This window comes from Phacochoerus africanus, chromosome 8 (genome assembly GCF_016906955.1).
Source record: "Phacochoerus africanus isolate WHEZ1 chromosome 8, ROS_Pafr_v1, whole genome shotgun sequence".
In the NCBI taxonomy this organism is placed as follows: Eukaryota; Metazoa; Chordata; class Mammalia; order Artiodactyla; family Suidae; genus Phacochoerus; species Phacochoerus africanus.
This window is the reverse complement of record NC_062551.1, coordinates 53,861,320-53,887,903: the sequence shown is the minus strand read 5'-3', so window position 1 is coordinate 53,887,903 and position 26,584 is coordinate 53,861,320. Positions and strand designations below refer to the sequence as shown.

At 58.2% G+C, this 26,584-nt stretch overlaps 1 protein-coding gene across 1 annotated transcript; it reads left to right on the top strand.

The window, feature by feature from the left end:
• The first annotated feature begins 6,095 nt into the window (after positions 1–6,095).
• LMTK3 (lemur tyrosine kinase 3) lies at positions 6,096–22,516 on the top strand. The gene is made up of 14 exons (XM_047789891.1): positions 6,096–6,323; positions 7,211–7,344; positions 7,605–7,755; positions 8,249–8,325; positions 8,791–8,909; positions 12,287–12,374; positions 12,721–12,869; positions 13,231–13,315; positions 13,399–13,520; positions 13,655–13,804; positions 14,278–16,799; positions 19,804–20,222; positions 21,670–21,805; positions 21,984–22,516. The coding sequence occupies exons 1-14, from the start codon at positions 6,248–6,250 to the stop codon at positions 22,367–22,369; spliced, it is 4,614 nt and encodes a 1,537-aa protein (XP_047645847.1). The 5' UTR covers positions 6,096–6,247; the 3' UTR covers positions 22,370–22,516.
• The last annotated feature ends 4,068 nt before the right edge of the window (positions 22,517–26,584 follow it).

Below are 26,584 nucleotides of genomic sequence, written 5' to 3'. Positions count from 1 at the left end.
CTCTCAACTACCAGGCAGTTCGGTTTCTAAAAAGCCTGAGATACTGATTCATTATCTTATTTGATAATATGCGTCCTGGGCAATAAAATTTGCTTGAGTTTTTATGGGACTCCGAAGTTCCTGTATAAGAGGACCAATTTCAGAAGTGGACCACTTCATGAATTAATTCCAAGTAGACTCAAATATTATCTTGCACTAGAGTTTATTTTATTTTTAAAAGCCTTCATTTTATTTTATGTTTTTAGGGCCACATCTACAGCATATGGAGGTTCCCAGGCTTGGGGTCAAGTCAGAGCTGCAGCTGCCAGCCCAGGCCACAGCCACAGCCACACCAGATCCGAACTGTGTCTTGGACCTACACCACAGCTCATGGCAACGCCAGAGGATCCTTAACCCACTAAGCAAGGCCAGGGATCAAACCCGCATCCTCATGGATACTAGATAGGTTCGTTACCTGTGCGCCACAACAGGAAGTCCAATATTTTATTTTTTAATTAAAATACAGTTGATTTACAATATTGTGCCAAGACAATAAGACAAAATTTGAAAAAAAAAGAAAAAGACAAAAAAAACACCATAAAAAAAGAGTTTAAGAAAATGCAATGTACCAATTTCTGCTGTACAGCAAAGTGACCCAGTCATATATCTATCTATCTATACATATATTTTTTTTTTTTCTCGTTCTTCCATTGTCCTCCATCATGGTCTATCCCAAGAGACTGGATAGAGTTCCTCAAGCTGTACAGTAGGACCTCAATGCTTATCCATTCTAAATATAGTAGTTTAGCACCAGATTTTAAAAGTAAAACAGGAGTTCCTGTTGTGGCGCAGTGGTGAATGAACCTGACTAGCATCCATGAGGTTGCAGCTTCGATCCCTGGCCTCACTCAGTGGGTTAAGGATCCGGCGTAGTGGGGGGCTGTGGTGCAGATTGCAGACGCGGCTTGGATCCTGCATTGCTGTGGCTGTGGTGTAGGCCAGCAGTGGTAGCTCCGATGCGCCCCCTAGCCTGGGAACCTCCATATGCTGCAGGTGCGGCCCTAAAAAGACAAAAATGAATAAAATAAATGTTTAAAAAAAGCAAAGCCAAACCAAACCCGGGCCCTTGTCCCCTTCAGCCCTGCCCTGCAAGGTAGTCATGCCCATTCATTCTCCTATCTGCTAATCCTGCTTTAACTGCCAGCTCTGAATTCCTGAAAGGCACACTTAATGAGATGCCTTTGTCAAACCAATGGAGCGTCCTCAGCATGCAGGCACACACGCCTTCCCCTTTATACCAAAGGTGCAATAAAAGCCACTTTTCATTCTCTGCATTCACAGTGTAGACGGCCTCATTTAAATTAATAGGAGGCGTGCCAACCCCCAATCCCGAAGCCAGAAGGTGATGCGGGGACAAATGGATGGATGTGGAAAGGGCATCAAGGTCGCAGGGAAGAGAGTGGGTCCCCCAGGGATTGTCAGGAATGTCCCTGGCTAGTGGGGAACATTTCAGCCATAGCTTTGGAAGCGAAACGGAGTGTCACAGGCACACAGGGCTGGATGCTATTCGGTCATTTGCACCCCCAGTGAACTGGTCCCAGATTGCAGCAGGCAGCCTCCAAGAGGGTTCCCAAGAGTCCCTACCCCTGGCATTCCCACTCGGCTACACAATAACTAGGTGACACAATAAATAAGGGGTCGATTGGAGCTGCAGCTGCTGGTCTACACCGATGCCAGACCCAAGCTGAGTTTGAGACCTACACCACACCTCATGGCAACACCGGATCCTTAACCCACTGAGTAAGGCCAGGGATCAAACCCACAACCTCATGGTTCCTAGTCGGATTCGTTAACCATTGAGCCACAACGGGAACTCCTCTAATGTGGTAAGTATTGATAGATATAACCCACATAAATTATAGCCTTTGGGAATCCTTAATAATCTTTTTTTTTTTTTTTTTGCTTTTTTGGGCCACACCCACAGCATATGGAGATTCCCAGTCTAGGAGTCTAATCAGAGCTACAGCTGCTGGCCTACACCACAGCCATAGCAATTCAGAATCCGTTGCAGGTTGCAGACGCAGCTCGGATCACGCGTTGCTACGGCTCTGGCATAGGCCTGTGGCTACAGCTCTGATTCGACCCCTAACCTGGGAACCTCCATGTGCCGCAGGTGTGGCTCTAGAAAAGGCAAAAAGACAAAAAAAAAAGTTTCACCACATTAGAAATTAAAATTGATACTTTTAAAAATATTTTTAAAATTTGTTTACTAATGTATCTTAAAATAATAAACCCATTGCACTTAACCCATAAACTACTTTACTAAAAATAATAACTTTTCCAAACCAAAAAAAAAAAATTTAATGAGAAGAGTGGCATTGGTTTTACCATTTTGCAAATCTCTTCAGTATCTGGCTTACCAAGGATCTGGCTGGATCCTTGTAACTGCTGCATGTAGGCACTATATTGCATGCTGTATAGCTTCTGGAAAACTCCAGTGGACACTGAGAGAGAGAGAGAGAGAGAAAAAAAGCATGTAAGCTTTAGTATGAAAAGAATTTTTACCTCCCTCATCCCCTGACTGGGTCTCATGGACCCCACGGGACACACGGAACCACAGTTTCAGATCAACAAAATGCTGAGAACAAAAAGGTTTATTGTAAATTTGGAGGCAGAACCTGGCCTAAACAGACACACAGTCTTAAATTATTTCTCCCGGAGTTCCCGTCGTGGTGCAGTGGTTAACGAATCCGACTAGAAACCATGAGGTTGCGGGTCTGATCCCTGGCCTTGCTCAGTGGGTTAAGGATCCAGCGTTGCCATGAGCTGTGGTGTAGGTCGCAGACGCGGCTTGGATCCCGCGTGGCTGTGGCGTAGGCCGGTGGCTACAGCTCCGATGGGACCCCTAGCTTGGGAACCTCCATATGCCGTGGGAGAGGCTCAAGAAAAGGCAAAAAGACCAAAAAAAAAAATATATATATATATATATAATTTATCCCTTTTAGTGGGACAGCCCATAAATTTCACCCCTGAAATATGTCAGCCAGGCTGCCCCAGACCGCATTGGCGCTGTTCCGAATACACAAAATATGCTCCTATGATCTTATTCAAATTTAAAAATTCCCAAGTTCTGAGTATATCGGGGCTTCAGGTCTTCGAGTAGGGACCTGTCAGAAATAAACGTTCCATACATGGATATTTCCCTTGCATCTTCTAGATTATTCCATTTTATTTTTCCAAAAACTCTGGTTGCAACCCAAAAGGTTGACATTAAACCTCGGGAATGGCTCACTGTTCACAGTTTGAAAAACTCTAGTGGACCTTCTGTGAGTCCCTGTGACATGCACGCTCCCACCCCCCAGGGCAGGGAACGGATTTGACTTGTTTCATGCTGCACCCCTGAATTCTGCCATGAGGCCTGGCTAGGCACAGTAGGTTTAATGAATTTGTTTGTTGAGTGAATAAATGAACAAAGAGCAAGCCACCGTCAGAGTTAGGGCTGCATTCTCACTTAACGCCGCTCCCTAGGACTCAAGTATTCTGCCCACGTCATTTCCAAAGACCCAAGCAGCGAAGCCCTCGCTCCTGCTACCTTCACGCACCGCCGCTTCCGGGGGGACAAAGGGGCGGGGGTGGTGGTGGGGGGAAAGACCATTAATCCGAGCCTCCCTTCTGGATGAACCAGAACTCCGTTTCCCACAAGTCTCCGGGGCGGGACTACATTTCCCATAAGCCTCTGCTTCCTCCAGGTTCTGTGCCCTTCAGCGCCCCGGCAGATAATTGCACTTTTCTTCACCCCCGCCCCCCCGGACCCTAGCCCCGAATCCTGTTCTTTCTACCCGCTTATGGTCAATTCAACCCTTAGCTCTGGTCCCAGCACCTCCTGCCTCCCACTCCTCCTGGTGTGATGAACCTGCCTCAGTGTCTCCAGTGAGACCCCCGAGAGGCAGCCTCCTCCTCCTCCCTCTCCCCCACCCCTGGGGTCGTCTGTCTGGAATGCACTGGTGGCGCGTTTTGGACCCCGAGGGTCCTGGACCCCTGCTAGGCGGCGGTGGCGGGGTGGGCCCTGCTGGGGAGGGGGTGTCTGGGTCGCCTCCGCGGTGTGTAGTGAGGCTGCGCCTGGGAGGCGCAGCTCCGGCCTCACGCGGGAGCAACCGCATCGCAGGGGCTCACGGACTACGGAGACGTCCGCTCGCACGGTGGGAACCCGTGCTTCCGGTGCGTCTGCAGCTCAGGGTGCTGTGCGGGGGCGGGGGGCCGGGGAGGGTGACCCCGAGATGGCGGCGCCCTGGCACGTGATGTGTGCGTCCTTGTCTGTTTTGTCTGTGTCCCTGATGGACCGAGTTCCAGTTCCCACTCTGCCACTTCCCGGCTGCGTGCCCTGGGGCAGATGTTTGCACCTCGCTGTGCCTCAGTTTCCTCGTCTGTAAGATGGGGATGATGATTAAAAAAAAACAAAAAAACCCCAAAATTGCCCCAGAGGGCAGTTGTCAGGATTTAAAAGTAGTATATGTAAAACGCTGAGAACAAAGACTGGTGCCGAGTAAATGCTCATGAGAATAAATAAATTAAATAAGCTATGATCACGTATCTGTTGTATGAGGCAAGTGTCTATGGTTGTATAATGATTGTGTAACCTCACAGGAAATGTGAGTGTTTGTGATGTGTGTTCCATGTGTATCTTTGTATGTGTTCTGTACGCCTGTGTGTATTTCGGTATGTGATAGGTGACCACAGCGGGGTAATGTGTCTTTGTAGCCTCGTGTGACATGTGTGTCCATCTGTGATGTGTGTGTCCACGAGTGTTCAGATATGTGATGTGTGTATCTTCGTGTATCTGTGTGTTCGATGTGTGTGCCGTGTGTGGCATGTGTCTGGATGCTTCTTTATGTATAATGTGTGTGACTGTCGTGTATGTGATATGTATGGATCAGTGGAATATATTTATGTGTGTTTTGGTACATGATTTGTGTAGCTTTGTGTATTCTCTGTATGGCGCATCTATATCCATGTGTGAGTTGTGCTTGGATATAGATGAGTACACGTGTATTTGTGTGTCTGACGTGTGTCTCTGTGTATTCATGTGAGTGAGATGTGCCTGTGAGAGATGTATCTTTTCTGTATCTGTATCTATATGTGTGTGTGTTGTGTATGTTGGTGTGTATTCTTGTATGCGGTGTGCACCTCTCTCTGTGAATCTGCTGTGTGTCTGTGTATATGCCTGCATGGGATACTGGTGTCTGTGTTCGTGTGTGTGTGGTGTGTGCCTGTGCGAGTGATGTCTGTGTATTTGTGTGAGGTGCATATTTGTGTTTATCTGTGTGTGTGATTCATGGGTCTGTGAGTCTTTGTTGCCCATTTGTCTGGGACGCCTGTGTTAGTGACTTGGTGCTTTGGCATGTCACCATGGTGTCTCCGTGGATCTTTGTCTGTGGCGCGCGTGTCTGTGGACTTGAGGCTTTACTTTGTCTGTGGTGTGTGTGGGTCTTTGTGATGCGTTTCCTGCGTGGCTGGGTGCATCTGTGCCGGGGGCCGGCCTGCCTGTGCGTTCTTAGTGCAGCCCATCATTCCTGCGTCTTTGTGTGTGACGTGTACGTGTCCCCGTCTGCCGATAGCCGTCCACCTTTGTATGTGATGTGTTTGTCTATGAGGGTCTCTGCGACATGTGTCAGCTATGTGTGGGCTGCGTGTGCCTGCCTGACATCTGCATCTTGGCGTGGAGCACACGTGGCCATGCTGGTGGCATGTCACAGCAGTGTCTGGGCCAGGCACTGTGGGCCCTGCGCCGCCCCCCCCCCCCATACACAAGGGTCTGCTGGTCCCTGTCTGTCCCTCCTCCTCCCCTCCCTCCTGGCAGCCAATGCTACTGGGGAGCCAGTTGCCATGACGACGCTCCATCCTCCCTCCTCCCACCCCTCCTCTGACAGGCTCTCTGCTCCCCCAATCCCAGCTGCCCTCGGGGGCGGGGCCCTCATTCTCCCCCCACCCATCCTACCCTCTCCCCCCCACCCCAGCAACCCCGGCTCCCCAGCTCCTCTCCTCTGTCCGCCTCTCCATCCCTTCATCTGTCTGTCCCTTCAAAGAGGGGGAGGGGGGTTCCTGAGCCAGTAAGCAGCCCCTCCCTCCCCCTGTCCTGAGTCTCCTGCCCCTCTCCTGGGCCGGGGGGGGAGGCCAGGGTCGCGCGGGTCCCCATGGCTGGGGGCTGAGGGCCCGCCCCCCCCTCCTCCCCAGCCGCCACCACCTCCACCTCCCTTCCATCCTCGACAAGATGCCTGCCCCCGGCGCCCTCATCCTCCTTGCGGCCGTCTCCGCCTCCGGCTGCCTGGCGTCCCCGGCCCACCCCGGTAAGTGTGTCCGGCCATCCGGCTGTCCAGTGGTCCCCACCCCCACCCTGGCCTGCCCAGGGGTCTGTCTGCAGGGCTCCGGCTCCATCACCTGTGTGGCGTCTTCCCGCAGAGCCGGGGCCTGGGGAGCCGCGGGGACCGTGCCTCTGTCAGCAGGGCCTGTGGGAGGAAGGCTGGGGGCTGGATGGGGAGGGGGTCCGTTCTGGCAACATGTGTGTGTGCACACGCATGTGTGTGTGCAGGTGTGTGCAGGGAGCCGGGGAAGGACAGGGCCTCTGGAAGAATCGGGGGCAGAGGGGAGGTATACTGTTTCTAAGGGGGACACGGCATAGAAGGCTGGCTCTAGCTTTGCGGGAGACCCGAGGCTTGCGGAGTTTCCTTCTCAGGGGCTTGGGCTGGGGACAGAGGACTCGTGTGTGCTCCAAGCCTCCCTAAAAGAGACAGGCCTCAACCCCCCTAACTAGGAGGTTCCAGCATGGGGCAAGAATCTTCTCCCAGCCTGCAGTTGGGGACTCATTCTCTTCCCCAAATACCGGGTCTGAAGGCTGTCGTGGGAGCGTATTTTAAATTCTGAGAGCTCCAGGCTCCACTACTACTCCTCCTTCCCGCAATCCTCACTGAAATTCATCCAAACCTGGGGGTGAGGTGATGGGGGGAGGTCCCAGCTTAAGGAGAGAGGAGGGACCCCACCCCCAACCCAACCACTTGAGAAGGCCCCGAACTACAACTCCCACAATGCCCGGGGCCATCCGGCTCCTTTGCCAAGGGGGCCCCTGGTTACAGAGCATCATGGGAGCTGTAGTTAAGACCGGCTGGGCGGGGAGGGGCATGGAGTCCGGGAGCCCCTGGCTGAAAGCCGGTACCCCAGCCCAGCCCTGTACCTACAGATGGATTCGCCCTGGGCCGGGCCCCTCTGGCTCCTCCCTATGCCGTGGTTCTCATTTCCTGCTCTGGCCTGCTGGCCTTCATCTTCCTCCTCCTCACCTGTCTGTGCTGCAAACGGGGCGATGTTGGCTTCAAGGTGAGGTGCACGAGGGGATTCAGGGTGGAGGGGAAGACTCCGCCAAGGCTGGGTTTCCCCAACCTGGGTGGCAGGAGGAGAGCGGGGCAGTGAGGCTGAGAGCCCTTCAGGCCTGAAGTTACGGCACGATCTCGAGCCTGGGGATGGAAATTGGGCTGGAATGGGGGGACAGATATGAAAAAGATGGGGATAATATTGATGAAAAGGACCATGGCATGTGTCAGCCCTGTGTTCTCCCCCCACACCCCTCCTGGCCCCAGGAGTTTGAGAACCCCGAAGGGGAGGATTGCTCTGGGGAGTACACTCCCCCCGCGGAGGAGACCTCTTCCTCACAGTCGCTGCCTGATGTCTACATTCTCCCGCTGGCCGAGGTCTCCCTGCCGATGCCTGCCCCGCAGCCATCACACTCAGGTGCTGCCCCACACCCTGACTAGGATCGCCTGGCCCCAGGGGAGAGGGTAGAAGGCCCTCGGGGAGCAGGGAGCAGAGGCCCCAGGCAGCCAAGGGGAAAGGCAGAGGTGGGAGCCCTGAAATCTTGGAAGCAGCCTAAAGGAAGTTGGAAGTTATCTTGGTGGAAGCCATGGCTTAATCCCAAACCAGATTTGGGGGATTCTTACGGGGCGATCGATGGCGAGGTCAGCCTAGATCTTAATGGCAGAGGCAACCAATGGCAGGCTGAAGTCATGTCAGAGGATCTTGGGATGCCAAAGGGAAGGTCGGATTGGATGCTGGAACCTTGTGGGCAGCCAATGAGGAGGCTGAGATCCCATCATGGAACGTTGGGGGCAGCTTAGGAGAAGAGATTGGTGTCTCTGCTCTGACCCCGGTCGCCACTGAGTTGCCGGGTGTTGATGGGAGGGGAGAGAGGCTCAGGGGCCTCCCCCTTTTGTCCACCCCACCCCAGATATGAGCACCCCCCTGGGCCTTAGCCGCCAGCACCTCAGCTACCTACAGGAGATTGGGAGTGGCTGGTTTGGGAAGGTGAGTGGGGCTGGGGGTGGGAGCTGAGGATCCATGCAGTCCGGGGCCATGCTCCTGTTCTGTGTCCGTCCCCCCCACTTCTCATCTGTCCCCTGCCTACCCCCCCACACCCCTTCAGCCCACCCATTGCCCCCTACTCTGTCCAACTCCCACCCACTGCCACCCACCCCTCCCCCCACATCTGTCCAGTCAGCGCCTCCCTCCTCACTCCATTGACCACTCCGCCTCGCCATCCGGCTCTCCACGCGTCCGTCTGTCCATCCTTCCACCCGTCCCTGCATCCATCGGACTCTGGCCTGTGAGTCTCTCACCCCACGCCTGGTGGGGGGACAAGGGTGGTGGGATTTGAAGGAAGAGCCTAGAAAGGAGGGGGGAAGATGGGATCCATGGGGTGGGGCCGAGGTGATCCCTGGGGACAGGGCTGTGGAAACGGCAGGCACTGACTCCTGGGTCCCCCTTGATCAGGTGATCCTGGGAGAGATTTTCTCCGATTACACCCCAGCTCAGGTGGTGGTGAAGGAGCTTCGAGCCAGCGCAGGGCCCCTGGAGCAGCGCAAGTTCATCTCGGAAGCACAGCCGTACAGGTATGGGGACTTCTCAGCGAGCGTGGGGCCCTGGAGGCCCACATGGTCTGAGTTTGCGTCGCATGGAGGCCACATCTGGAAGCAGGAGGAGTAGAGCAGGGGGTCAAACCTGGGTTTGAACCCTAGATCCACCGGTTCCTGACTATGCCACTCAGGTCAGGTCATCTCCCTCCCTGAGCCTCGGGTTCTTCCTTGGGACAGAGCCTGGGATCTGAAGGCAGGGGGATGAAGGCGAGGGGAGAGCACGGAGGCCTGCCCCTCTCCACTCTGAACCTCTGTATCTTCATCTGGAAACTGAGTCCAGGAAGTCTAAGCATCCTCATGGAGAGGGCAGGAGATGACTTCCTGGGAGAGGATGGGAGGTGACTGTGTGTTAGACGCTGGGTACCTCGTGGTGGTTCCCTCCCTCAGGCCCCTCCTGGCGGGTGAGGAAGCCTAGAATTAGAATCACAGATCAGGTCCCAAGCTGTTGCCCAGTAAGGCCACTGTGGGGTTTTGTCCTCCCACCCCTGCCTCACTGGACCCGTCCCTCCCCTGCCTGGCCTCCCCTCCACTCTAAAGGCTTCTAGACGAGGATGAAGTACATGGATGCGCTGTCATAGAAAGGGGGTGTCTATGGGGACTTCTCAGCAGCTGGTCGTAAATGTGAGCTTTACCCTGAGACTTGATCGGTCCCTTTTCTGTGAAACAACCCGGGGCTTCCTTTGGCCCATAGGACAAAGTCCCACACGTCTCTACAGCCCACAAGCCTTCTAGCTCCCAGCCCTCTAGCTCCCCGCCCCCTGCCACCCTCCTCTTCTCACTGACCCTCCCATATATCAGCCTCTTTCCTGCCTCAGGACAGCTGTCCTTGCTGTTCCCTCTGCCTAGAATACCACTCCTGGCTCACTCACCCCAGGTTTCAGATGGTGGGGTCCCTTCCCCTCCTCAGGGCTCAGCTCAGAAAAGCCTTCCCTTATGTGCACAAGCATGCACGTACGTGCACACGCACACACGCACACACACACACATACACACGAGCACAATCCCACCTCAGGAGGGCCCTGGGCTGTTCCATCACAACTTGTGTGTTTTCTTCATAACACTTATCCTAGCATGTCATTCATTATTTCTTCTGCTCACTTGCTTATTTCCCGGTCCCCCTCTAGACCTGTGCTGGCAACCACTAGCCACCAGGCTATTTAATTTTATCTTAAAGAAAATGCAGTCGGATTCAAAATGTCTTTCCCCAGCTACCTTTGCCACATTTCAAGGGTTCAGTGGCCACCTATGGCCGGGGGCTCCCGTGTTAGCTCAGATCTGGAACAGTCCCACCTTCACAGAAAGTTCGGTTGGAGAGTGCAAGACCACACTGGCAGCTCATCCGGGTCCGTCTCATCACCCTGGCACAAGTCTGCCCTCGGTAGGCGTTTGCTGATCAAGCCAGGGACCTGAGAGCAAATCCCACCTCTGGCACTGTTCCCAGCTGTGTGACCCTGGGCCAGTCCGTTCCCCTCTCTGAGCCTCCTTTTTCCTCTGGCTCAAATGGGAAACATCATCCTGCCCAGCAGGGTTGTTGGAGGACTTAATAGCAGAAGAGGCCAGCCTTGGCTCCGATTAGTTAGTGGGCAGTGGACCCGAGTTCCTTCCACACCTGCCATTGGAAATCTACCCATGTCAGGAGCGCCAGCCAGTTTTTTGAAGGCCCAGCACATAGCCGGTGCTCTAAGAACACTTTCTCTCATGAATCTTCTACCAAGGAGCTGGAGGCACTATTTCCACCCCTCCGCTGGGGGTGGGGGTGGGGGGAGAGAGGTTGGAACACAGGTGATGGGCTACTTGGCCCTTAGCACTGGTCCCCACAGTGAAGAAGGGACCCCTGCCTCCTGCCTGGCCCCTGTGGGACCATAACTTATTGTACACCCTCCTGAGCCAGGCTCTGGACCACAAACCCCGGATGTTTTCATCTTCCCACAGACCTTCAGGCTACGTATCAGGGTAAAATTCATTCCACACAGTTTTATTGAGCACCTACTAATCTAGGCACTGTGGACACAGCCACCTGAACAAAAAACCTCAAATCTTTGTCCTTTGCCAAATCTTTGTCGAGCTCACCACCTAATGGAAGGAATAATAACATTATTATTATTGTTGGGACATTGTTCCATTATTATTATTACTATTATAGAACAACAAATGAGCAAGTGGAGAAATAAATGTTAACAAGAAAATATCAGAGGCTGACAGGTGCCTTGAGGAAGTAAAGCAGAATGTGATAGAGTTGTGGGGCTTTGGATGGGTTCGTGAGGGAGGCGGGGTTGACGAGGAGGAATCAGTCATGCAAAGCACTGTGGGAAGCAGGTTCCAGGCAGAGGGAACAGCAGGAGCGAAGGTGGTGAGGCAGGAGAATGCAGTCGAAATGCAGGGCGAGGAGCTCCCTGGTGGCACAGCAGGTTTAAGGATCCAGTGTTGTCACCACTGTGGCTTGGGTTCAGTAGCAGTGTGGATCATTTACTCTGTGCTGCCAGCTGCTCTCTGTCCCCTGCTCACCACAACTGTAAGAGGGAGTTACTCGCACTGGCCCCATTTTACAGAAAACGGAGGCAGGCAGCCACGAAATGACTTCAGTGAGGTTACACACCTGGGACAGGGGGAGTCAGGAATCGACCCCCCAAGCCTGACTCTACCCCACACTGTGAGGGTAAAGGAGGGGCGCCGCCCAGTGTTGGGGGGCAGTGACACGTCCTGAGGAAATGATGCTGAAACCAAGGGCTGTGTGGTGAATATGATTTTGATGAGAGGAGAGTTTTCCACAGAGGAGCGCTCTCCAAGTGTAGACGCAAAGACCTGGAGCCTAGGCAGGCGCCTGTGAGTTGGGGGCGATGTGCACAGGGATGGAGAGTGATGCTGGGACCAGCCGGAGGGGCAGGAAAGACCGAGGAATGAGCTAGCCTCTGTCCCAGGGGGCTGGGGAGCCGTGGAGGGTTGTGAGCAGGTGGCAGCAGGTTGGGGACCGACTGAAAAGGAGAAACTGGAGGCAGGGAGGCCAGGAGGAGGCTGAAAAGAGAGTCCAGGAGGGGAAGAGGAGGCTTAAGCTGGCGCTGTGGGAGGGGAGGGGAGGCGAGGGGAAGAGTTGGAGGGCAGGAATGGAAGCTAAGCGGGCAATGAGCCAGAAGGAAGGGCAAGGAGGTGCCTGGGGATCTGGCTCAGGAACTGGGAGCCAGAGATGGGGATGTGGGGGAGAAGTGGAGGGGAGACTCTCAAGTGAGGATACTGAGAAGACTAAAGAGGTTGAAGCAACAGTTTTGTTTTTGCTGGGAGGTTGGGGTGGGGCAAGAGGCTGGGCTGGGATGGAAAGGGCTATTTTCTGACCCAGGCAACCTCCCCCCCCGCTCCAGGAGCCTGCAGCATCCCAACGTCCTCCAGTGCCTGGGCGTCTGCGTTGAGACACTGCCCTTTCTGTTGATTATGGAGTTCTGTCAACTGGTGAGGGTCTTGGGGGGGGGGGGGAGGGCAGAGGGGGAGCTGGACCTGGTGGGGGCCCAGGGCACTTCCTAGGAATCTTGGGCAATAACATCATCATCATCATTGCGACACCTGTGACATGCGCTAACCTCTCTGTAGAGGAGCATTCACTCCCCAGGGGACGCGCACTGAACTAGCACTTAAGGTGGATTCTGTTCCTAAGCGCTTCTAAGCAGCTGGGGAAACTGAGGCTCAGAGGGGCTGCCCACTGAGTGCAAAGGCCTCCCCGTCCTCGCCTCGGATTGACTGGATGCGTGGGTGCCTGGGAAGGGGAGGTGGTGCTGACCCGCCCTGCCTTCTCTCCCAGGGAGACCTGAAGCGTTACCTCCGGGCCCAGCGGCCCCCAGAGGGCCTTTCCCCAGAGCTGCCGCCTCGAGACCTGCGGACACTGCAGAGGATGGGCCTGGAGATCGCCCGGGGGCTGGCACATCTCCATTCCCACAACTACGTGCACAGGTGGCAGCCGGGGAGCCACCGGGAGGAGTTGGGGCTGGGCGGGGCCACCAGAAGGGTCGGGGGGAGAGGCGGGGTCAGGATATGAGGGGAGGGGTCAGGAGAGGGCGGAGTCGTGGGAGGGGAGGAGTCAGGGGAGGGGCGGAGTCTGCAGAGGAGCGGGGAGTCGCGAGAGGAGGAGGCCTGGGGCAGGGGGGCGGAGCGGAGGAATCCTGGTGGGAGGGGAGGAATGAGGCCCAAAAGAGGAAAGGCAGCACGGCGGGGCGGGACGGGGCGGGGCGAGTGGGCGGGGTCTAGGCGGCGGGGGCGGGCTTCCCCAGGCTGCTGCCTCCTTCTCACTTCACCCCCCCTTGCCCTCCCCCAGCGACCTGGCCTTGCGCAACTGCCTGCTGACCTCCGACCTCACCGTACGCATCGGAGACTATGGGCTGGCTCACAGCAACTACAAGGTGGGCCCTTCCCTCCCTCACGGCGGGGAGGGGTGTTGAAGGGAGCCCCGGCCCCCTTGACCCCGTTCCGGCCCGCCCCCCAGGAGGACTACTACCTGACCCCAGAGCGCCTGTGGATCCCGCTGCGCTGGGCAGCGCCCGAGCTCCTCGGGGAGCTGCACGGGACCTTCATGGTGGTGGACCAGAGCCGCGAGAGTAACATCTGGTGAGGGACCCGGGCTGCGGGGGCACGGAGAAGAGCAAGGAAGGTGGAAGGGTCACAGGTTCCACAGATGGGGAGACTGAGGCCCGGAGGCCCGGGCGGAGCGCTGATCTCTCTCTGCCCTCCGCTCCCCGCAGGTCCCTAGGGGTGACCCTATGGGAGCTGTTTGAATTTGGTGCACAGCCCTACCGCCACTTGTCAGACGAGGAGGTCCTCGCCTTCGTTGTCCGTCAGCAGCACGTCAAGCTGGCCCGGCCGAGGCTCAAGCTGCCCTATGCGGATTACTGGTGAGGGCGGGGCCTGACCCCTGACCCCTGACTGACCTTCCACCTCCCACCCCAGGATGGTCCCAGAATCCCCCATCTCATTTCGCACCCTCACACGCCATTGCACTCATCACTTGCTGCCAGCCCTAGAATGGAACAGGGACGTCCCCACTCCTTCTGGCAGCATCTGCTACTCGGAGGGGGGAACAGGCATGGAGTGACAGAGCTGGTGTTTGAACCTAGTTTCTCCAATCCTCGAAGACCCCTGCTGCTTGCTTGCGTCTAGTCCCAGAACCCACAGCCCAAACCAGAAGTCATCATGCTTTACTGCCTTCTCACTTCTTCTAGGTCTCTGTCCTTCCTCTCTCTGGGTTTCTGTCCCCCCCTCCCCCGGGTTTCCATCTTCCTGAGTCTCTGGCCCCTGCTTTCTCTTGGTCACTCCCTCCCCTGCTGGGACTGTACCCTACTCACTCTGGCCCCTCCCTCTCCCCCAGGTACGACATCCTGCAGTCCTGCTGGCGACCACCTGCCCAGCGCCCCTCGGCCTCTGATCTCCAACTGCAGCTCACCTACCTGCTCTCTGAGCGGCCCCCGAGGCCCCCGCCACCGCCACCCCCACCCCGGGATGGTCCCTTCCCCTGGCCCTGGCCCCCCCAGCACAGCGCCCCCCGCCCGGGGACCCTGTCCTCGCCGTTCCCTCTTCTGGATGGCTTCCCCGGGGCTGACCCTGATGACGTGCTCACGGTCACCGAGAGTAGCCGTGGGCTCAACCTTGAGTGCCTGTGGGAGAAGGCGCGGCGGGGGGCCGGTCGGGGTGGGGGGGCACCTGCCTGGCAGCCGGCGTCCGCGCCCCCAGCCCCCCACGCCAACCCCTCCAACCCTTTCTACGAGGCGCTGTCCACACCCAGCGTGCTGCCGGTCATCAGTGCCCGCAGCCCCTCTGTGAGCAGCGAGTACTACATCCGCCTGGAGGAGCATGGCTCCCCCCCAGAGCCCCTCTTCCCCAATGACTGGGACCCACTGGACCCAGGAGTGCCTGCCCCCCAGGCTGCGCAAGCCCCTTCCGAGGTCCCCCAGCTGGTGTCCGAGACCTGGGCCTCCCCTCTCTTCCCAGCAGCCCGGCCCTTCCCGGCCCAGTCCTCAGCATCTGGCAGCTTCCTCCTGAGTGGCTGGGACCCCGAGGGCCGGGGTGCCGGGGAGACCCTGGCCGGAGACCCTGCCGAGGTGCTGGGGGAGCGGGGGGCCGCCCCGTGGGCCGAAGAAGAGGAGGAGGAGGAGGAGGGCAGCTCCCCGGGGGAAGACAGCAGCAGCCTCGGGGGCGGCCCCAGCCGCAGGGGCCCCCTACCCTGTCCCCTGTGCAGCCGCGAGGGGGCCTGCTCCTGCCTGCCCCTAGAGCGGGGGGACGCTGTCGCTGGCTGGGGGGGTCACCCTGCTCTTGGCTGTCCCCATCCCCCGGAGGACGACTCCTCCCTGCGGGCGGAGCGGGGCTCCCTGGCCGACCTGCCCCTGAACCCCCCCGCCTCGGCCCCCCCCGAGTTTCTGGACCCCCTCATGGGGGCGGCGGCGCCCCAGTACCCCGGGCGGGGGCCACCTCCCGCTCCCCCCCCCCCGCCGCCACCTCCCCGGGCCTCTGCGGACCCAGCCGTGTCCCCCGACCCTCCCTCGGCCGTGGCCAGTCCCGGCTCAGGCCTGTCGTCTCCGGGCCCCAAGCCGGGGGACAGCGGCTACGAGACCGAGACCCCTTTTTCCCCCGAGGGAGCCTTCCCCGGCGGGGGGGCAGCAGAGGAGGAAGGGGTCCCTCGACCACGGGCTCCCCCCGAGCCCCCCGACCCGGGAGCGCCCCGGCCACCGCCAGACCCGGGTCCCCTCCCGCTCCCGGGGGCCCGGGAGAAGCCAACCTTCGTAGTTCAAGTGAGCACCGAGCAACTGCTGATGTCCCTGCGGGAGGACGTGACAAGGAACCTCCTGGGGGAGAAGGGGGCAGCCGCCCGCGAGACGGGGCCCAGGAAGGCGGGCAGAGGCTCCGGGAACCGAGAGAAAGCCCCGGGCCTGAGCAGGGACCCCGTAGTCCTGGACAGCGGGAAGCAAGCCCCAAGCCCGAACGAGGGCCTGAGCCTCCCCATGAACGGGGTGACAGTGCTGGAGAACGGTCCACAGAGAGCCCTGGGCATCGAGGAGAAGGTGGCGGAGAACGGGGGGCCGCGGTCCCCAGAGAGAGAAGAGCAAGTGCTGGCGAATGGGGAGCTGCCACCCCCAAGGAAGGAGGAGAAAGTGCTGGAGAATGGGGAACCAGGGTCCCCGGAGAGAGAAGAGCAAGTGCTGGTGAATGGGGGACTGACACCCCCAAAGATAGAGGAAGTGTCAGAGAATGGGGGCCTGACACTCCCCAGGAACCCAGAGAGGCTGCCAGAGACTGGGCCTTGGAGAGCCCCAGGGCCCTGGGAGAAGAAACCCGAGAGTGGGGCTCCAGCCCCCACGACCGGGGAGCCAGTCCCAGAGACCTCGCTGGAGAGAGCCCCGGCCCCCGGCGCAGTGGCCTTGGCCCTGAACGGCGGGGAGACAGCCCCTGGCCCCACTGGCCCAGCCCCCAGGAGCGGGGTGCCGGAACCCGGGACCGAGAGGAGAGCCCCCGAGACTGGGGGGGCACCGAGAGCCCCCGGGGCTGGGAGGCTGGACCTCGGGAGTGGGGCCCGAGCCCCAGTGGGCATGGGGATGGCCCCCGGCGGCGGCCTCGGAAGCGGCGTGGACGCAAAGGCCGGATGGGTCGACAGCACGAGGCCACAGCCACCTCTGCCACCGCCAGAAGCACAGCCGAGGAGGCCGGAGCCAGTGCTCCAGAGAGCCAGGCAGGAAGTGGTCCCCGAGGGAGAGCCCGGGGTCCCAGACAGCAGGGCCGGAGGAGACACGGCACCCAGCGGAGACGCGGACCCCCCCAAGCCCGAGAGGAAGGGCCCCGAGATGCCACGACTATTCTTGGACTTGGGACCTCCTCAGGGGAACAGCGAGCAGATCAAAGGTGAGCAGGCTGCTGGGAGCTTGGGAAACGTGGTTGGGGGCCGAGGCCCAGCTCCTTCTAAGGTGTTGGGTGCAGCTGAGATGTTCAGGCTCCCGGGGACCAGACAGGTCAGCCTGGCAGTGAGGAGTGCAGACTGCACCCTGGAGCCCTACCGCCTGGGCTCAAATCCTGGCTCTGCCCCTCCCTAGCTCTGTGACCTTGGACAAATGACCTTCCTTCTCTGTGTCTCAGTTTCCCCATCTGCCAAAAATGGATGATGCAGATGGCACCTACCTAACAGGGTTGTTGGGAGGGTTAAATGAGTTAGGACTTTCAAAGCCTTTGGCCAATGCCTGGTGGGTAAGCACCTGCTGTTATGATCACAGTTCACTTAGACCGGGGGTCGCAAACACATGCCCATGGGGACCAGGCAATAAATATATGGGAATGAATGGAGGGGAGGGAATGAATGAATGAATGAATGAATGAGAACTGGGAGATATGGGGTGGGAGGTGGGGGGGGGGAATTGGGCCAGTTCTCAGCTCCATTCAGGAAATGTGCCACTTTCCCCCTTTAAGCCAGAGTTCAGATTGTTTTCATGGTTGAAACCAATCCAAAGAAAACTTCTCTGTGGGCTGGGCTGCCGGTGCGTGATCTCTGGTTTAAACTTTCCAACAAACTGAGGCATCTATTCAGTGTGCCAGACTGAGCTGCCCAGGGCTGGGACGCAGACCCTGCCCTGTCCACCTTAGTAGTGGTGGCCTCAAAGCCTGGTAGAAATGCCTTTTCTAGAAACTGAGCTTTGATAGGACTACAGGAGCGTTTTGTCATTGAGAGGGGGCAATGTGAGAAATTTAAGAGAAGAGAAATGGAGAGTAAAGATAAATGGTCCCATTGTGGCTCAGCGGTAAAGAACCCGACTAGGATCCATGAGTATAGGTAGGTTCCATCCCTGGCCTCACTCCGTGGGTTAAGGATCCAGTGTTGCCGTGAGCTGTGGTGCAGGTCGCAGATGCAGCTCGGATCTGGCATTGCTGTGGCTGTAGCGTGGGTGTGCAGCTCCAGCTCCAATGAGACCCCTGGCCTGGGAACCTCCATATGCCATGGGTGTGGCCCTAAAAGGGGAAACAAAGATAAATGGCCCCTGTTTAGGTGTGGGCATAGGGACTGTGGTTCCATGGGAGTCACCCAGAGTCCTGATCTCCTTTATTTAAGGTATCAAAGTTATGAATAGCCAGGCCTGTTTTATTTTGGCAACCTTGTAGCCACACTTGAGGGGAGGGTTATCATCTCCATTTGCCAGAGGAGCCTGAGGCTCAAGAGGAAAGGTCAGGAAGGGAACTGGGTGTAGAACCTTCCTTCCTCAAAGTCTAGAGTATTAGAGCCCTATCCCTTCTTTGAGGTTGTTGTGGGGAATTTGCAACCCGCTTAGTCAGGAAAGACTCTGAGCAGCACGAAAATGTCAGGGGATGAGCAGCTAAGACGCCTCAGAGGATCTGGGGTGGGGGTGTTTTTGGGTGAGAAAAGATTGGGAATAACCTGCTTTTTAAAAAAACCCAGCGAACTCCTACACATCCTTCATGACCCCACTCAAATTTCCCTTTCCCTGGGAAGCCTTCTTAATTTCTAAAGGCTGTCCTTCCTCTGGGTACCCACAACCCCCAGAGCTCCCTCTATACTGATCCCCCATCCCATCACCTTGAGATGGGGGGTCAAGGAAGGCTTCAATGAGGAGGTGACTTTTGGGGGGAGCTGCACCCCCAGCATGCAGAAGTTCCCAAATCAGGGATCAAACCTGTACCACAGCAGTGACAACGCTAGATACTTAACCACTAGGCCACCAGGGAACTCCCTAGGAGGTGACTTTTGAGCAGAGATGAAGGAAGTGAGCTGGGTGAACATTTGGGAGAAGGATGTTTCAGACAGATGACTCTGGGAGATGGGCACTAACTTGGCATGTTCAGGGAATAGCAAAGGGCCCCCCGAAGCTGGAGTAGAGTAAATGAGGGGGTGGAACTTGGCCTGGTCCATATCCCTCTTTATCCACGCCCTGCCCTGATCCTCTTGTCATCCCCGCCATCGCCTCCTACAGGGCCTGGAACACTGCATTTATACAGTCATGGAGAATTAAGCAGCCCCTGTCCATTTACCAGTGAGGCAACAGAGGCTCAGAGAGGTGGATCCGCTGCCCTAGGGACACACAGCAAGAGAGCAGAGTAGGCTTGGGATTTGAAGCGAGGTTTTCTTCCCTCCCAGCAGGCTGTGATCAAGGAGTCTTAGGGCAGGAAAAGGGCCTGAACACGATTAGATGCCCCAATTTTCAGGCAATTGAGGTGCTTGGAGGGAAACATCACCGAGCAGGGAACATTCAAGGTTAATATTAACCAAGTGCTTCGATGTGCTTGGGGCTTGGGAAGGAAGCCAGAATGAGCCAGACGCAGTCTCTGTTCTGTGGCAAGGTAAACCAGTAACTACATTGCCGGAGAATTATACTTTTACACTGAGATCAACCGCTCAGAAAGAGAGGTTCTTAGTGCAATGCAGTGCAGAGCAGGTGGCCTGGCCTGACCTCCTGGGAGAGCACTAAAGGCTTTGAAAGACCAGACGGAGCTGGAGGATGAATAGAACTTGAGTTAGAAAAGGAACTTCCAGCAGAGGAACAACCTATGCAAAGGCTCCGAGGTGGGAGGGATGGGGATGTGGCCCAAGTGGCTGGAATAGGTCAAGCCAGAATGAGGTGGGGACAGAGCCAGAAGAGGTCAGCTGAGCCAGGGCGCCTGGGCCTGGTGGGCCTCGGGAGGAGCCGCATCTTTGTGCTGTGGGCCCTGGGGCACGGTGGGCAGGGTTAAGCCCTGGAGTGGGGGACGCTCTCTCATTCCGCTTGGAGAACCCCCATGCAGCCTTCTGCTTCACAAGGCTGGAAGCAGGTCCAGACTGTGGCTGAGATTTCCTGAGGAAACGCAGACTGAGAGCATGACTCAGTTTCCCCAGGATCAGGCGCTCACTGGGTCTCTTCCCTCGCAGCCAAGCTCTCGCGGCTCTCGCTGGCGCTGCCGCCGCTCATGCTCACGCCATTCCCGGGACCGGGCCCGCGGCGGCCCCCGTGGGAGGGCGCGGACGCCGGGGCGCCTGGCGGGGAGGCCGGCGGGGCGGGGGCGCCGGGGCCGGCGGAGGAGGACGGGGAGGACGAGGACGAGGACGAGGAGGAGGACGAGGAGGCGGCGGCAGCAGCGGGCGCGGCAGCGGGGCCGCGGGGCCCCGGGAGAGCACGGGCAGCCCCGGTACCCGTCGTGGTGAGCAGCACCGACGCGGACGCGGCCCGCCCGTTGCGGGGGCTGCTCAAATCTCCGCGCGGGGCCGACGAACCCGAGGACAGCGAGCTGGAGAGGAAACGCAAGATGGTCTCCTTCCACGGGGACGTGACCGTCTACCTCTTCGACCAGGTGCACTCCCGCGGGGGATGCGGGACCCGGGAGGCGGGGCTTGTGGAGGGCGGGGCCGCCTAGGCTGGGGGCGGAGCCTCTGGGCGGGGGCAGGGCCTTGGAATAATTGACAAGGGAATGGGGCGGGACTTGAAGGTCGGGATGCGGGAAGGCGGGACTTGATTGTGGGGGCGGGGTCTGGGAATGGGGCGGGCCCCGGAGGAAGGGCCGGGCGGAGTCCAGGGCAGCAGAGGTGGGGCCTGAGGTGAGGATGCGGGGAGGCCTGGATGGGGAAGGGTGCTTGAGGGCTGGGAAGAAAGAGAGGATTAGAGCGTGGTCTGTAAAATGGAGGCGGGGCCTAAGCGTAGCTCGAGGCAGTGTTTGTCCACCAAAGCTCTACTGAGAGGCTAGGGGGCCGCTCAGGATGGAGCGGATCTTAGCCACTAAGGGCAGGCAGTGGAGAGCTTGCTGGTAGAGCTTAAAAGATGCGACTTGTAGTGTTAAGATACTAAGTGCAGGAATGGATTCAGGAATGGGACAGAGCTGATGAACTAATGAATTGTGGCGGAACTCCGATGGGTTGAGGATTGTGTTAAGTTTCCTGAGCCTGGGGAGTTGCTGTTGTGGCTCCGTGGTTAACGAATCCAACTAGTATCCTTGAGGACGCGGGTTCGATCCCTGGCCTTGCTCAGTGGGTTAAGGATCTGGCGTTTTTGTGAGCCGTGGTGTAGGTCGCAGACGCGGGTCTGATCCCGAGTTGTTGTGGCTGTGGCGTAGGCCGGCAGCTACAGCCGATTCGACCTCTAGCCTGGGAACCTCCATATGCCGCGAGTGCGGCCCTAAAAAGACCAAAAAAAAAAAAAAGAGTAACTAGCCTGGGAGGATAGTGTTGAAGAGAAAAATGGCGACGTGGTGCTTGTGGACTGCAGCCATGTTTAAATGAACCTGGGCGGAGCACACTGAAGTCCTGAGATGAGTGAGAACAGGGTCAAGGCCACTGAAACGAAGTGGCGGGGCTTGGAAGACTGGAGTGGGGCCACTTCAGAGGGCGGCGCTTAGGGGCTCGAGGGAGGGTCAGGAGGTGCTCAGGCTGGGGTATGGGTATAGGAGCCGGTAGTTCTGGGGTCCGCACTTAGACGCCTGCGGCCCATATCTGATAAGGGTCATGGAGACGGAGCGGGATTTACGGAGATTGTCTTATGTTAGAGTTGTCTGTGGAGGCAGGGCGTTAAGTGGCATGGAGAGAATTCCGGCAGTGGACTGCTTAGCTGTGGTCGAGGCTCCCTCTTTGTTGGGGGAGGAGCCTCAGGCTGGGGTGGGGGTAAAGCTGGCCCGAGGCCTCGAAGGGGATCTCAGAGAGAGAGGGAGGGCAAGTTGTTAACAAGCTTGTTGGGATGCAGGAGTTGGGATGCAGCAATTTGGATGTGATGGTTCGCTCCCCTTCTCCTCCCCTCATCTGCCTTCACAGGAGACGCCAACCAACGAGCTGAGTGTCCAGGGCCCCCCCGAGGGGGACACGGACCCGTCAACGCCCCCAGCGCCCCCGACGCCTCCCCACCCCGCCACCCCCGGAGATGGGTTTCCCAGCAACGACAGCGGCTTTGGTGAGGGGCGGGGCGGGGCGGGGCAGAATTGGGGGCGGGGTCTGAGGCTAGAGCAGCGTCGGGGCGGGGTCTGCGGAGGGGCGGGGTCACAGGGCATAAATTGAAGTTGGGATGCCGAAGAAGTCGCTGAGGGTCTGACCGTGCCCCCTCTCTTCTCCTTCCTCAACCCCAACGCTAGGAGGCAGTTTCGAGTGGGCGGAGGATTTCCCCCTCCTCCCCCCGCCAGGCCCCCCGCTGTGCTTCTCCCGCTTCTCCGTCTCGCCTGCGCTGGAGACCCCGGGGCCCCCCGCCCGGGCCCCCGACGCCCGGCCCGCAGGTACCGTGCTTCAGACCCTCGACCCTGGCCCACCTCTGCCAGTCTCCCTCCGTCCTCATCTGTCCCTGCTCACTTTCTTGTCCCCATCTCTGAGTTCCCCTGCCTCTCTTGGTCAGCGTTCGCTGCTCACCAGTGAAATCCCACCAACCCTGGAACCAGTTCAGACTAAGTGGCGTCCATCATTTGGGCTCAGGCCGTCACGCCCTCACCTGAGTCTCAATTTCCCCTTCTGTAAGGATCCCCTCTGAGCCTTGCCCCTCTTTACCCCCCATCTCTGGGCTAGGATTCCTGCCTAGCACTTGCCAGATTCTCATCCCACCTCTGTTTGGGGGCACAGACTGGTCAGAGGCAAAGAGTGAGAGGAGGAGTTCCCGTCGTGGCGCAGCGGAAACGAATTCCGATTAGGAACCATGAGGATGTGGGTTCTATCCCTGGCCTCGCTCCAAGGGTTAAGGAACTGGCGTTGCCTTGAGCTGTGGTGCAGGTTGCAGACGTGGCTCAGAAGAGCGAGCGCAAAGGAGGGGGCTCAGAGCTGGTTAATATGAACCAGAGGAGAGAGGGTGTGCGAGGGAGGCCCTGTAGCAAAAATGGCAGTGGCGCACTACCACTAGTTAGTAATAGCAAGCACTCACCTAGACCCTAGAATGTGACCCCATTGGGTGGATTCTAGTCTCGCCCCCATTCTGCAGAAGAGAAAACCGAAATGCAGAGAGAAATGGGGAGCCAGGTACAAACCTGAGCTGCCTGGCCTCTGAGTCCGTGCCCTCCCCAGCAGTCAGCATTTGTCAGCTTCTTGCCTCCTGGTGTTTTGCATAGGCTAATCTCCCGGATGCAGGGCTCGCACAGGGCCGCGTGGGTGGAGGTGTTCCCAGAGGACAGAGCTAAGGTGGAAGGTGCTGCTGGCCCTTTGCGGACAGTTCCGTGCCTGTCTCCCCCACATCGTATCTGAGTCCAGGTGTTGGCCCTGCCCATTCTCAGCTGTGTGACCTAGGGCAAGTCGCTTTCCGTCTCTGTACCCCAGTTTCTCAGTGGACTGAGGAAGATAACAGGATCTAACTCATTAGATCATTAAGGGGATTAAGTGGATTAATCCTCCCCATGCACACAGCAGTGGTCTCCAGCTGGTAGCTGTTACCGCGCTTAAGTAATGCTTATTGGGCATTGGCTGTGCCCAGCGCTGGGGGATTCTGTGCTGAGCACGATCAGGGAGCCCCCCCCTGCCGTCCCCCCAACCCCGCACAGTCCCACAGTGAATGAATAAGAGCAAGCGTGGGGGTGCTGAGAAAGCAGAGGGCAAGAGGAAAGGGCTTTGCCTCTTCAGTGGCGGAAGAGTCATTTAACCAGGCACTTGGAGGGTCGGTTGTCATTAACAAGGTGAAGGGGAAGGGGCCAGTTAGCTAGCAGTCAGGACAGCTTGCAGGGGGCCTGAGGCAGGACAGAGCTTGGCCGGTTCATGGAACATAAGGAGGAGGATGTGTCTGGGGGTTGCAGTGGATGGGGGGTGGGGGAGGTGAGAGAGAACAGGGGGGAGGGGCCGAGGGGAGCGGCGGGGGGGGGGGGGGCCTTTGTCCTGGGGATGCTTGGGAGCCACAGGAGGATTGTGAGCAGGGGAGGGCAGCACAGCCCTGGGTGTAGGAAGACTTCTCCAGGGCCGTGTGGGGGCCACCAGAGGCGGGGAGGCTGGGGAGGCCAGGTCGAGGGTCCAGGAGGGAGAGGGGAGCACACGGAGAGAGTCAAGGGCAACCTCCTCCGATTTCACCCCTAAATATCACTTCTCCCAGACATCTCCTCTGACGCCCACATGAAGACAGGGTGAGGCGGGTTCCAGGGCTTGGGGACACCGACCAAGCGGTGACTCAGGGTGGAGGCCAGCAGGGCCAGCGATCACAGATGACTTGATCTTTATTCACCAGGAGAGGAGAGGGAGGGCCCGACCATGCAGCACCCCTGAATCCCTTTACTCAGAACTTAGCCATCCTGCTGCAGCTGGGCTGGAGAGCTGCTGAGCCGGTGTCCCTGAGATCACAGCATGGGGGCCCAAGGAGAGCCTCCTTCTTAGACCCGTGCTTGGCGTGGCTCTGCCTGCATCATTCACATTCCCTGGGTGCTGAGGGGCGCCCTACCCCAGACTTTCCCTACTTCTTTGTGGTTTTTTTTGTTTTTTTTGTCCTTTTGCCTTTTCTAGGGCCTCACCCATGGCACACGGAGGTTCCCAGGCTAGGGGACGAACCAGAGCTGTAGCTGCCGGCCTACATCAGAGCCACAGCAACACAGGATCTGAGCCGAGTCTGCAACCTACACCACAGCTCACGGCAACGCCAGATCCCCAACCCACTGAGCAAGGCCAGGGATCAAACCCGCAACCCCATGGTTCCTAGTCGGATTCATTAACCACTGTGTCACGACAGGAACTTCTGTCCCTATTTCTTTGAAAGGAACATGAGGGTCATGCTCCCCATAGAAGGAGAAAGAACGATGGGGCTCGGGACAGGGAGTGAGGGCAGTGACCTGCCCCAGGCCACTCAGGTGAGAAGTGGAGGTGGTGGTGGGGTGCCCAGTGTGTAGCCCTGGGTGCGAGCCCCCACCCCACAGTCCTTGGTTTTCTGGATCTGTGGAATGGGTGGGAGGCTCTCCTTCCACTGGGAGAGGAGTGGTGGGAAAATTTGGTGGGAGGGAGTTCCCTTTGTGGTGCAGTGGAAACGAATCTGACTAGTATCCATGAGGATGTGGGTTCGATCCCTGACCTCGCTTGGAGGTTAAGGATCCGGTGTTGCCATGAGCTGTGGTGTAGGTCCAATACACGGCTCGGATCTGGCATTGCTGTGGCTGTGGTGTAGGCCGGCAGCCGCAGCTCCGATTCGACCCCTAGCCAGGGAACTTGCATATGCCTCGGGTGCAGCCCTAAAACAGCAAAAAAAAAAAAAAAAATTGGGGGAGGGTGGTTCTTTGTACGGGGGCACTGCTGGATGCTGGGGTTGTGGCAGGACTAAACACAGTCCTGTCCTCTCTGACCTTCCATTCTAGTGGGGCAAGCAGGCAGGACCTGCTTTGACATTGACCAAGATTAGCCCAGAGAACATGAAGAGAAATAACTACAGTGCAATGAGATAGAATGACTTGGGGTGTGTAGTGGGGAGGAGCTGGGGGCGACTGGTTGACTGAACAGCCGGCCTGAGAAAGCCCCTGGGGGTGGGGCTCTAGTGACAGAGGCCTGAGTTCTATGGGAAGGGCTAAGGGAGGGCCAGGCTGTGGAAACAGCCAGTGCAAAGGCCCTGGGGCAGGTCTGTGCTTAGCTCGCAGGAGGAAGAGCAAGGTGGAGATCAATGTGGCTGGAGCAGAGTGGGTCTCAGGAGGGAGTAAACGAGGACAGCCAAGGGACAGAGCAGACCATGGGGGCCACGGAGAGGGTGTTCTTTTCACCCCGATGAGCCCGAGGCCCTGAGCCCTTCCGTAACAACTCTGTTTCTCTCTCCACTCCCTCCATCCTCAGGCCCCGTGGAGAACTGACTCCCCGAAGACCCGACCCCCCTGCACCCCCAGAAGAGGGGCTGAGAGCAGAATCCTCTGTGGACGACGGAGCTACTGCCACCACCACAGACGCCGCCTCCGGGGAGGCCCCCGAGGCTGGGCCCTCCCCCTCCCCCTCCCCCACCATGTGCCAAACTGGAGGCCCCGGCCCCCCGCCCCCCAGCCCCCCGGACGGCTCCCCCGAGCCCCCTGACCCCCTCGGTGCCAAATGAGGCAGGAAGCCCCTCGCCCCTCCCTGGAGAGCCGCCTTTCTCGGCACTGAACTGAACTCTTTCAGGCCTGGAGCCCCTCTGCACAGCAGAGGCCCCTCCTCACCCCCTTCTAGCCCCGGATAGGGGCAGCAGGCTTCGGGGACCTGGACCCCCCCATCTCGCGTCTCCCTTCTCGCCCCCCCCCCCCCGGCCCCTGGAGGGGCCTCTGGTTCAAACCTTCGCGTGGCATTTTCACATTATTTAAAAAAGACAAAAACAACTTTTTGGAGGAACGTGGGGCATGTGTGTGTTTCGGGAGGCCCGGCGGGAGGATGCAGGGAGCGCGCAGCTGCCATCCTCACGGCCCAACTTGACAGATGGGAAGGTCAAGGCTCAGAAAGGCAGAGTCGCCTGCGCAGTGGCGGGACCCTTGGCTTCTCCGCTTCTCTGGACCCCAGCCCCGCGTCACCGTCACCGCTGCAGCCTCAACCTACAGTTCAAGAGGTGACGAGGAGCTGGCGAGGGTGGGGGCAAACGTTATGGTCAGAGCCACACTTCTGCCAGGTGGCCCGTGGTGGTGGCCAGAAGCTGTCCCAGGGCCGGGGCTGGTGAGGAAGAGGCTCAGGAGTGACCTGCCAGCAGCCACACTGGACGGCGGCCACATCCCACACACGTCAGAGCGGCACCGCCTGTGCCTCGAGGGTCCGGCTCTGCCTCCCTGTGCGGACATGTTTTTGTCCCCCT

Excerpts from the sequence above, each read along its gene's own strand:
- LMTK3 (XM_047789891.1), top strand. The coding sequence starts at position 6,248 with ATGCCTGCCCCCGGCGCCCTCATCCTCCTTGCGGCCGTCTCCGCCTCC. Across the intron at positions 12,375-12,720 it reads TTATGGAGTTCTGTCAACTG|GGAGACCTGAAGCGTTACCT; the intron begins GTGAGGGTCTTG and ends CTTCTCTCCCAG. Across the intron at positions 13,521-13,654 it reads AGCCGCGAGAGTAACATCTG|GTCCCTAGGGGTGACCCTAT; the intron begins GTGAGGGACCCG and ends CGCTCCCCGCAG.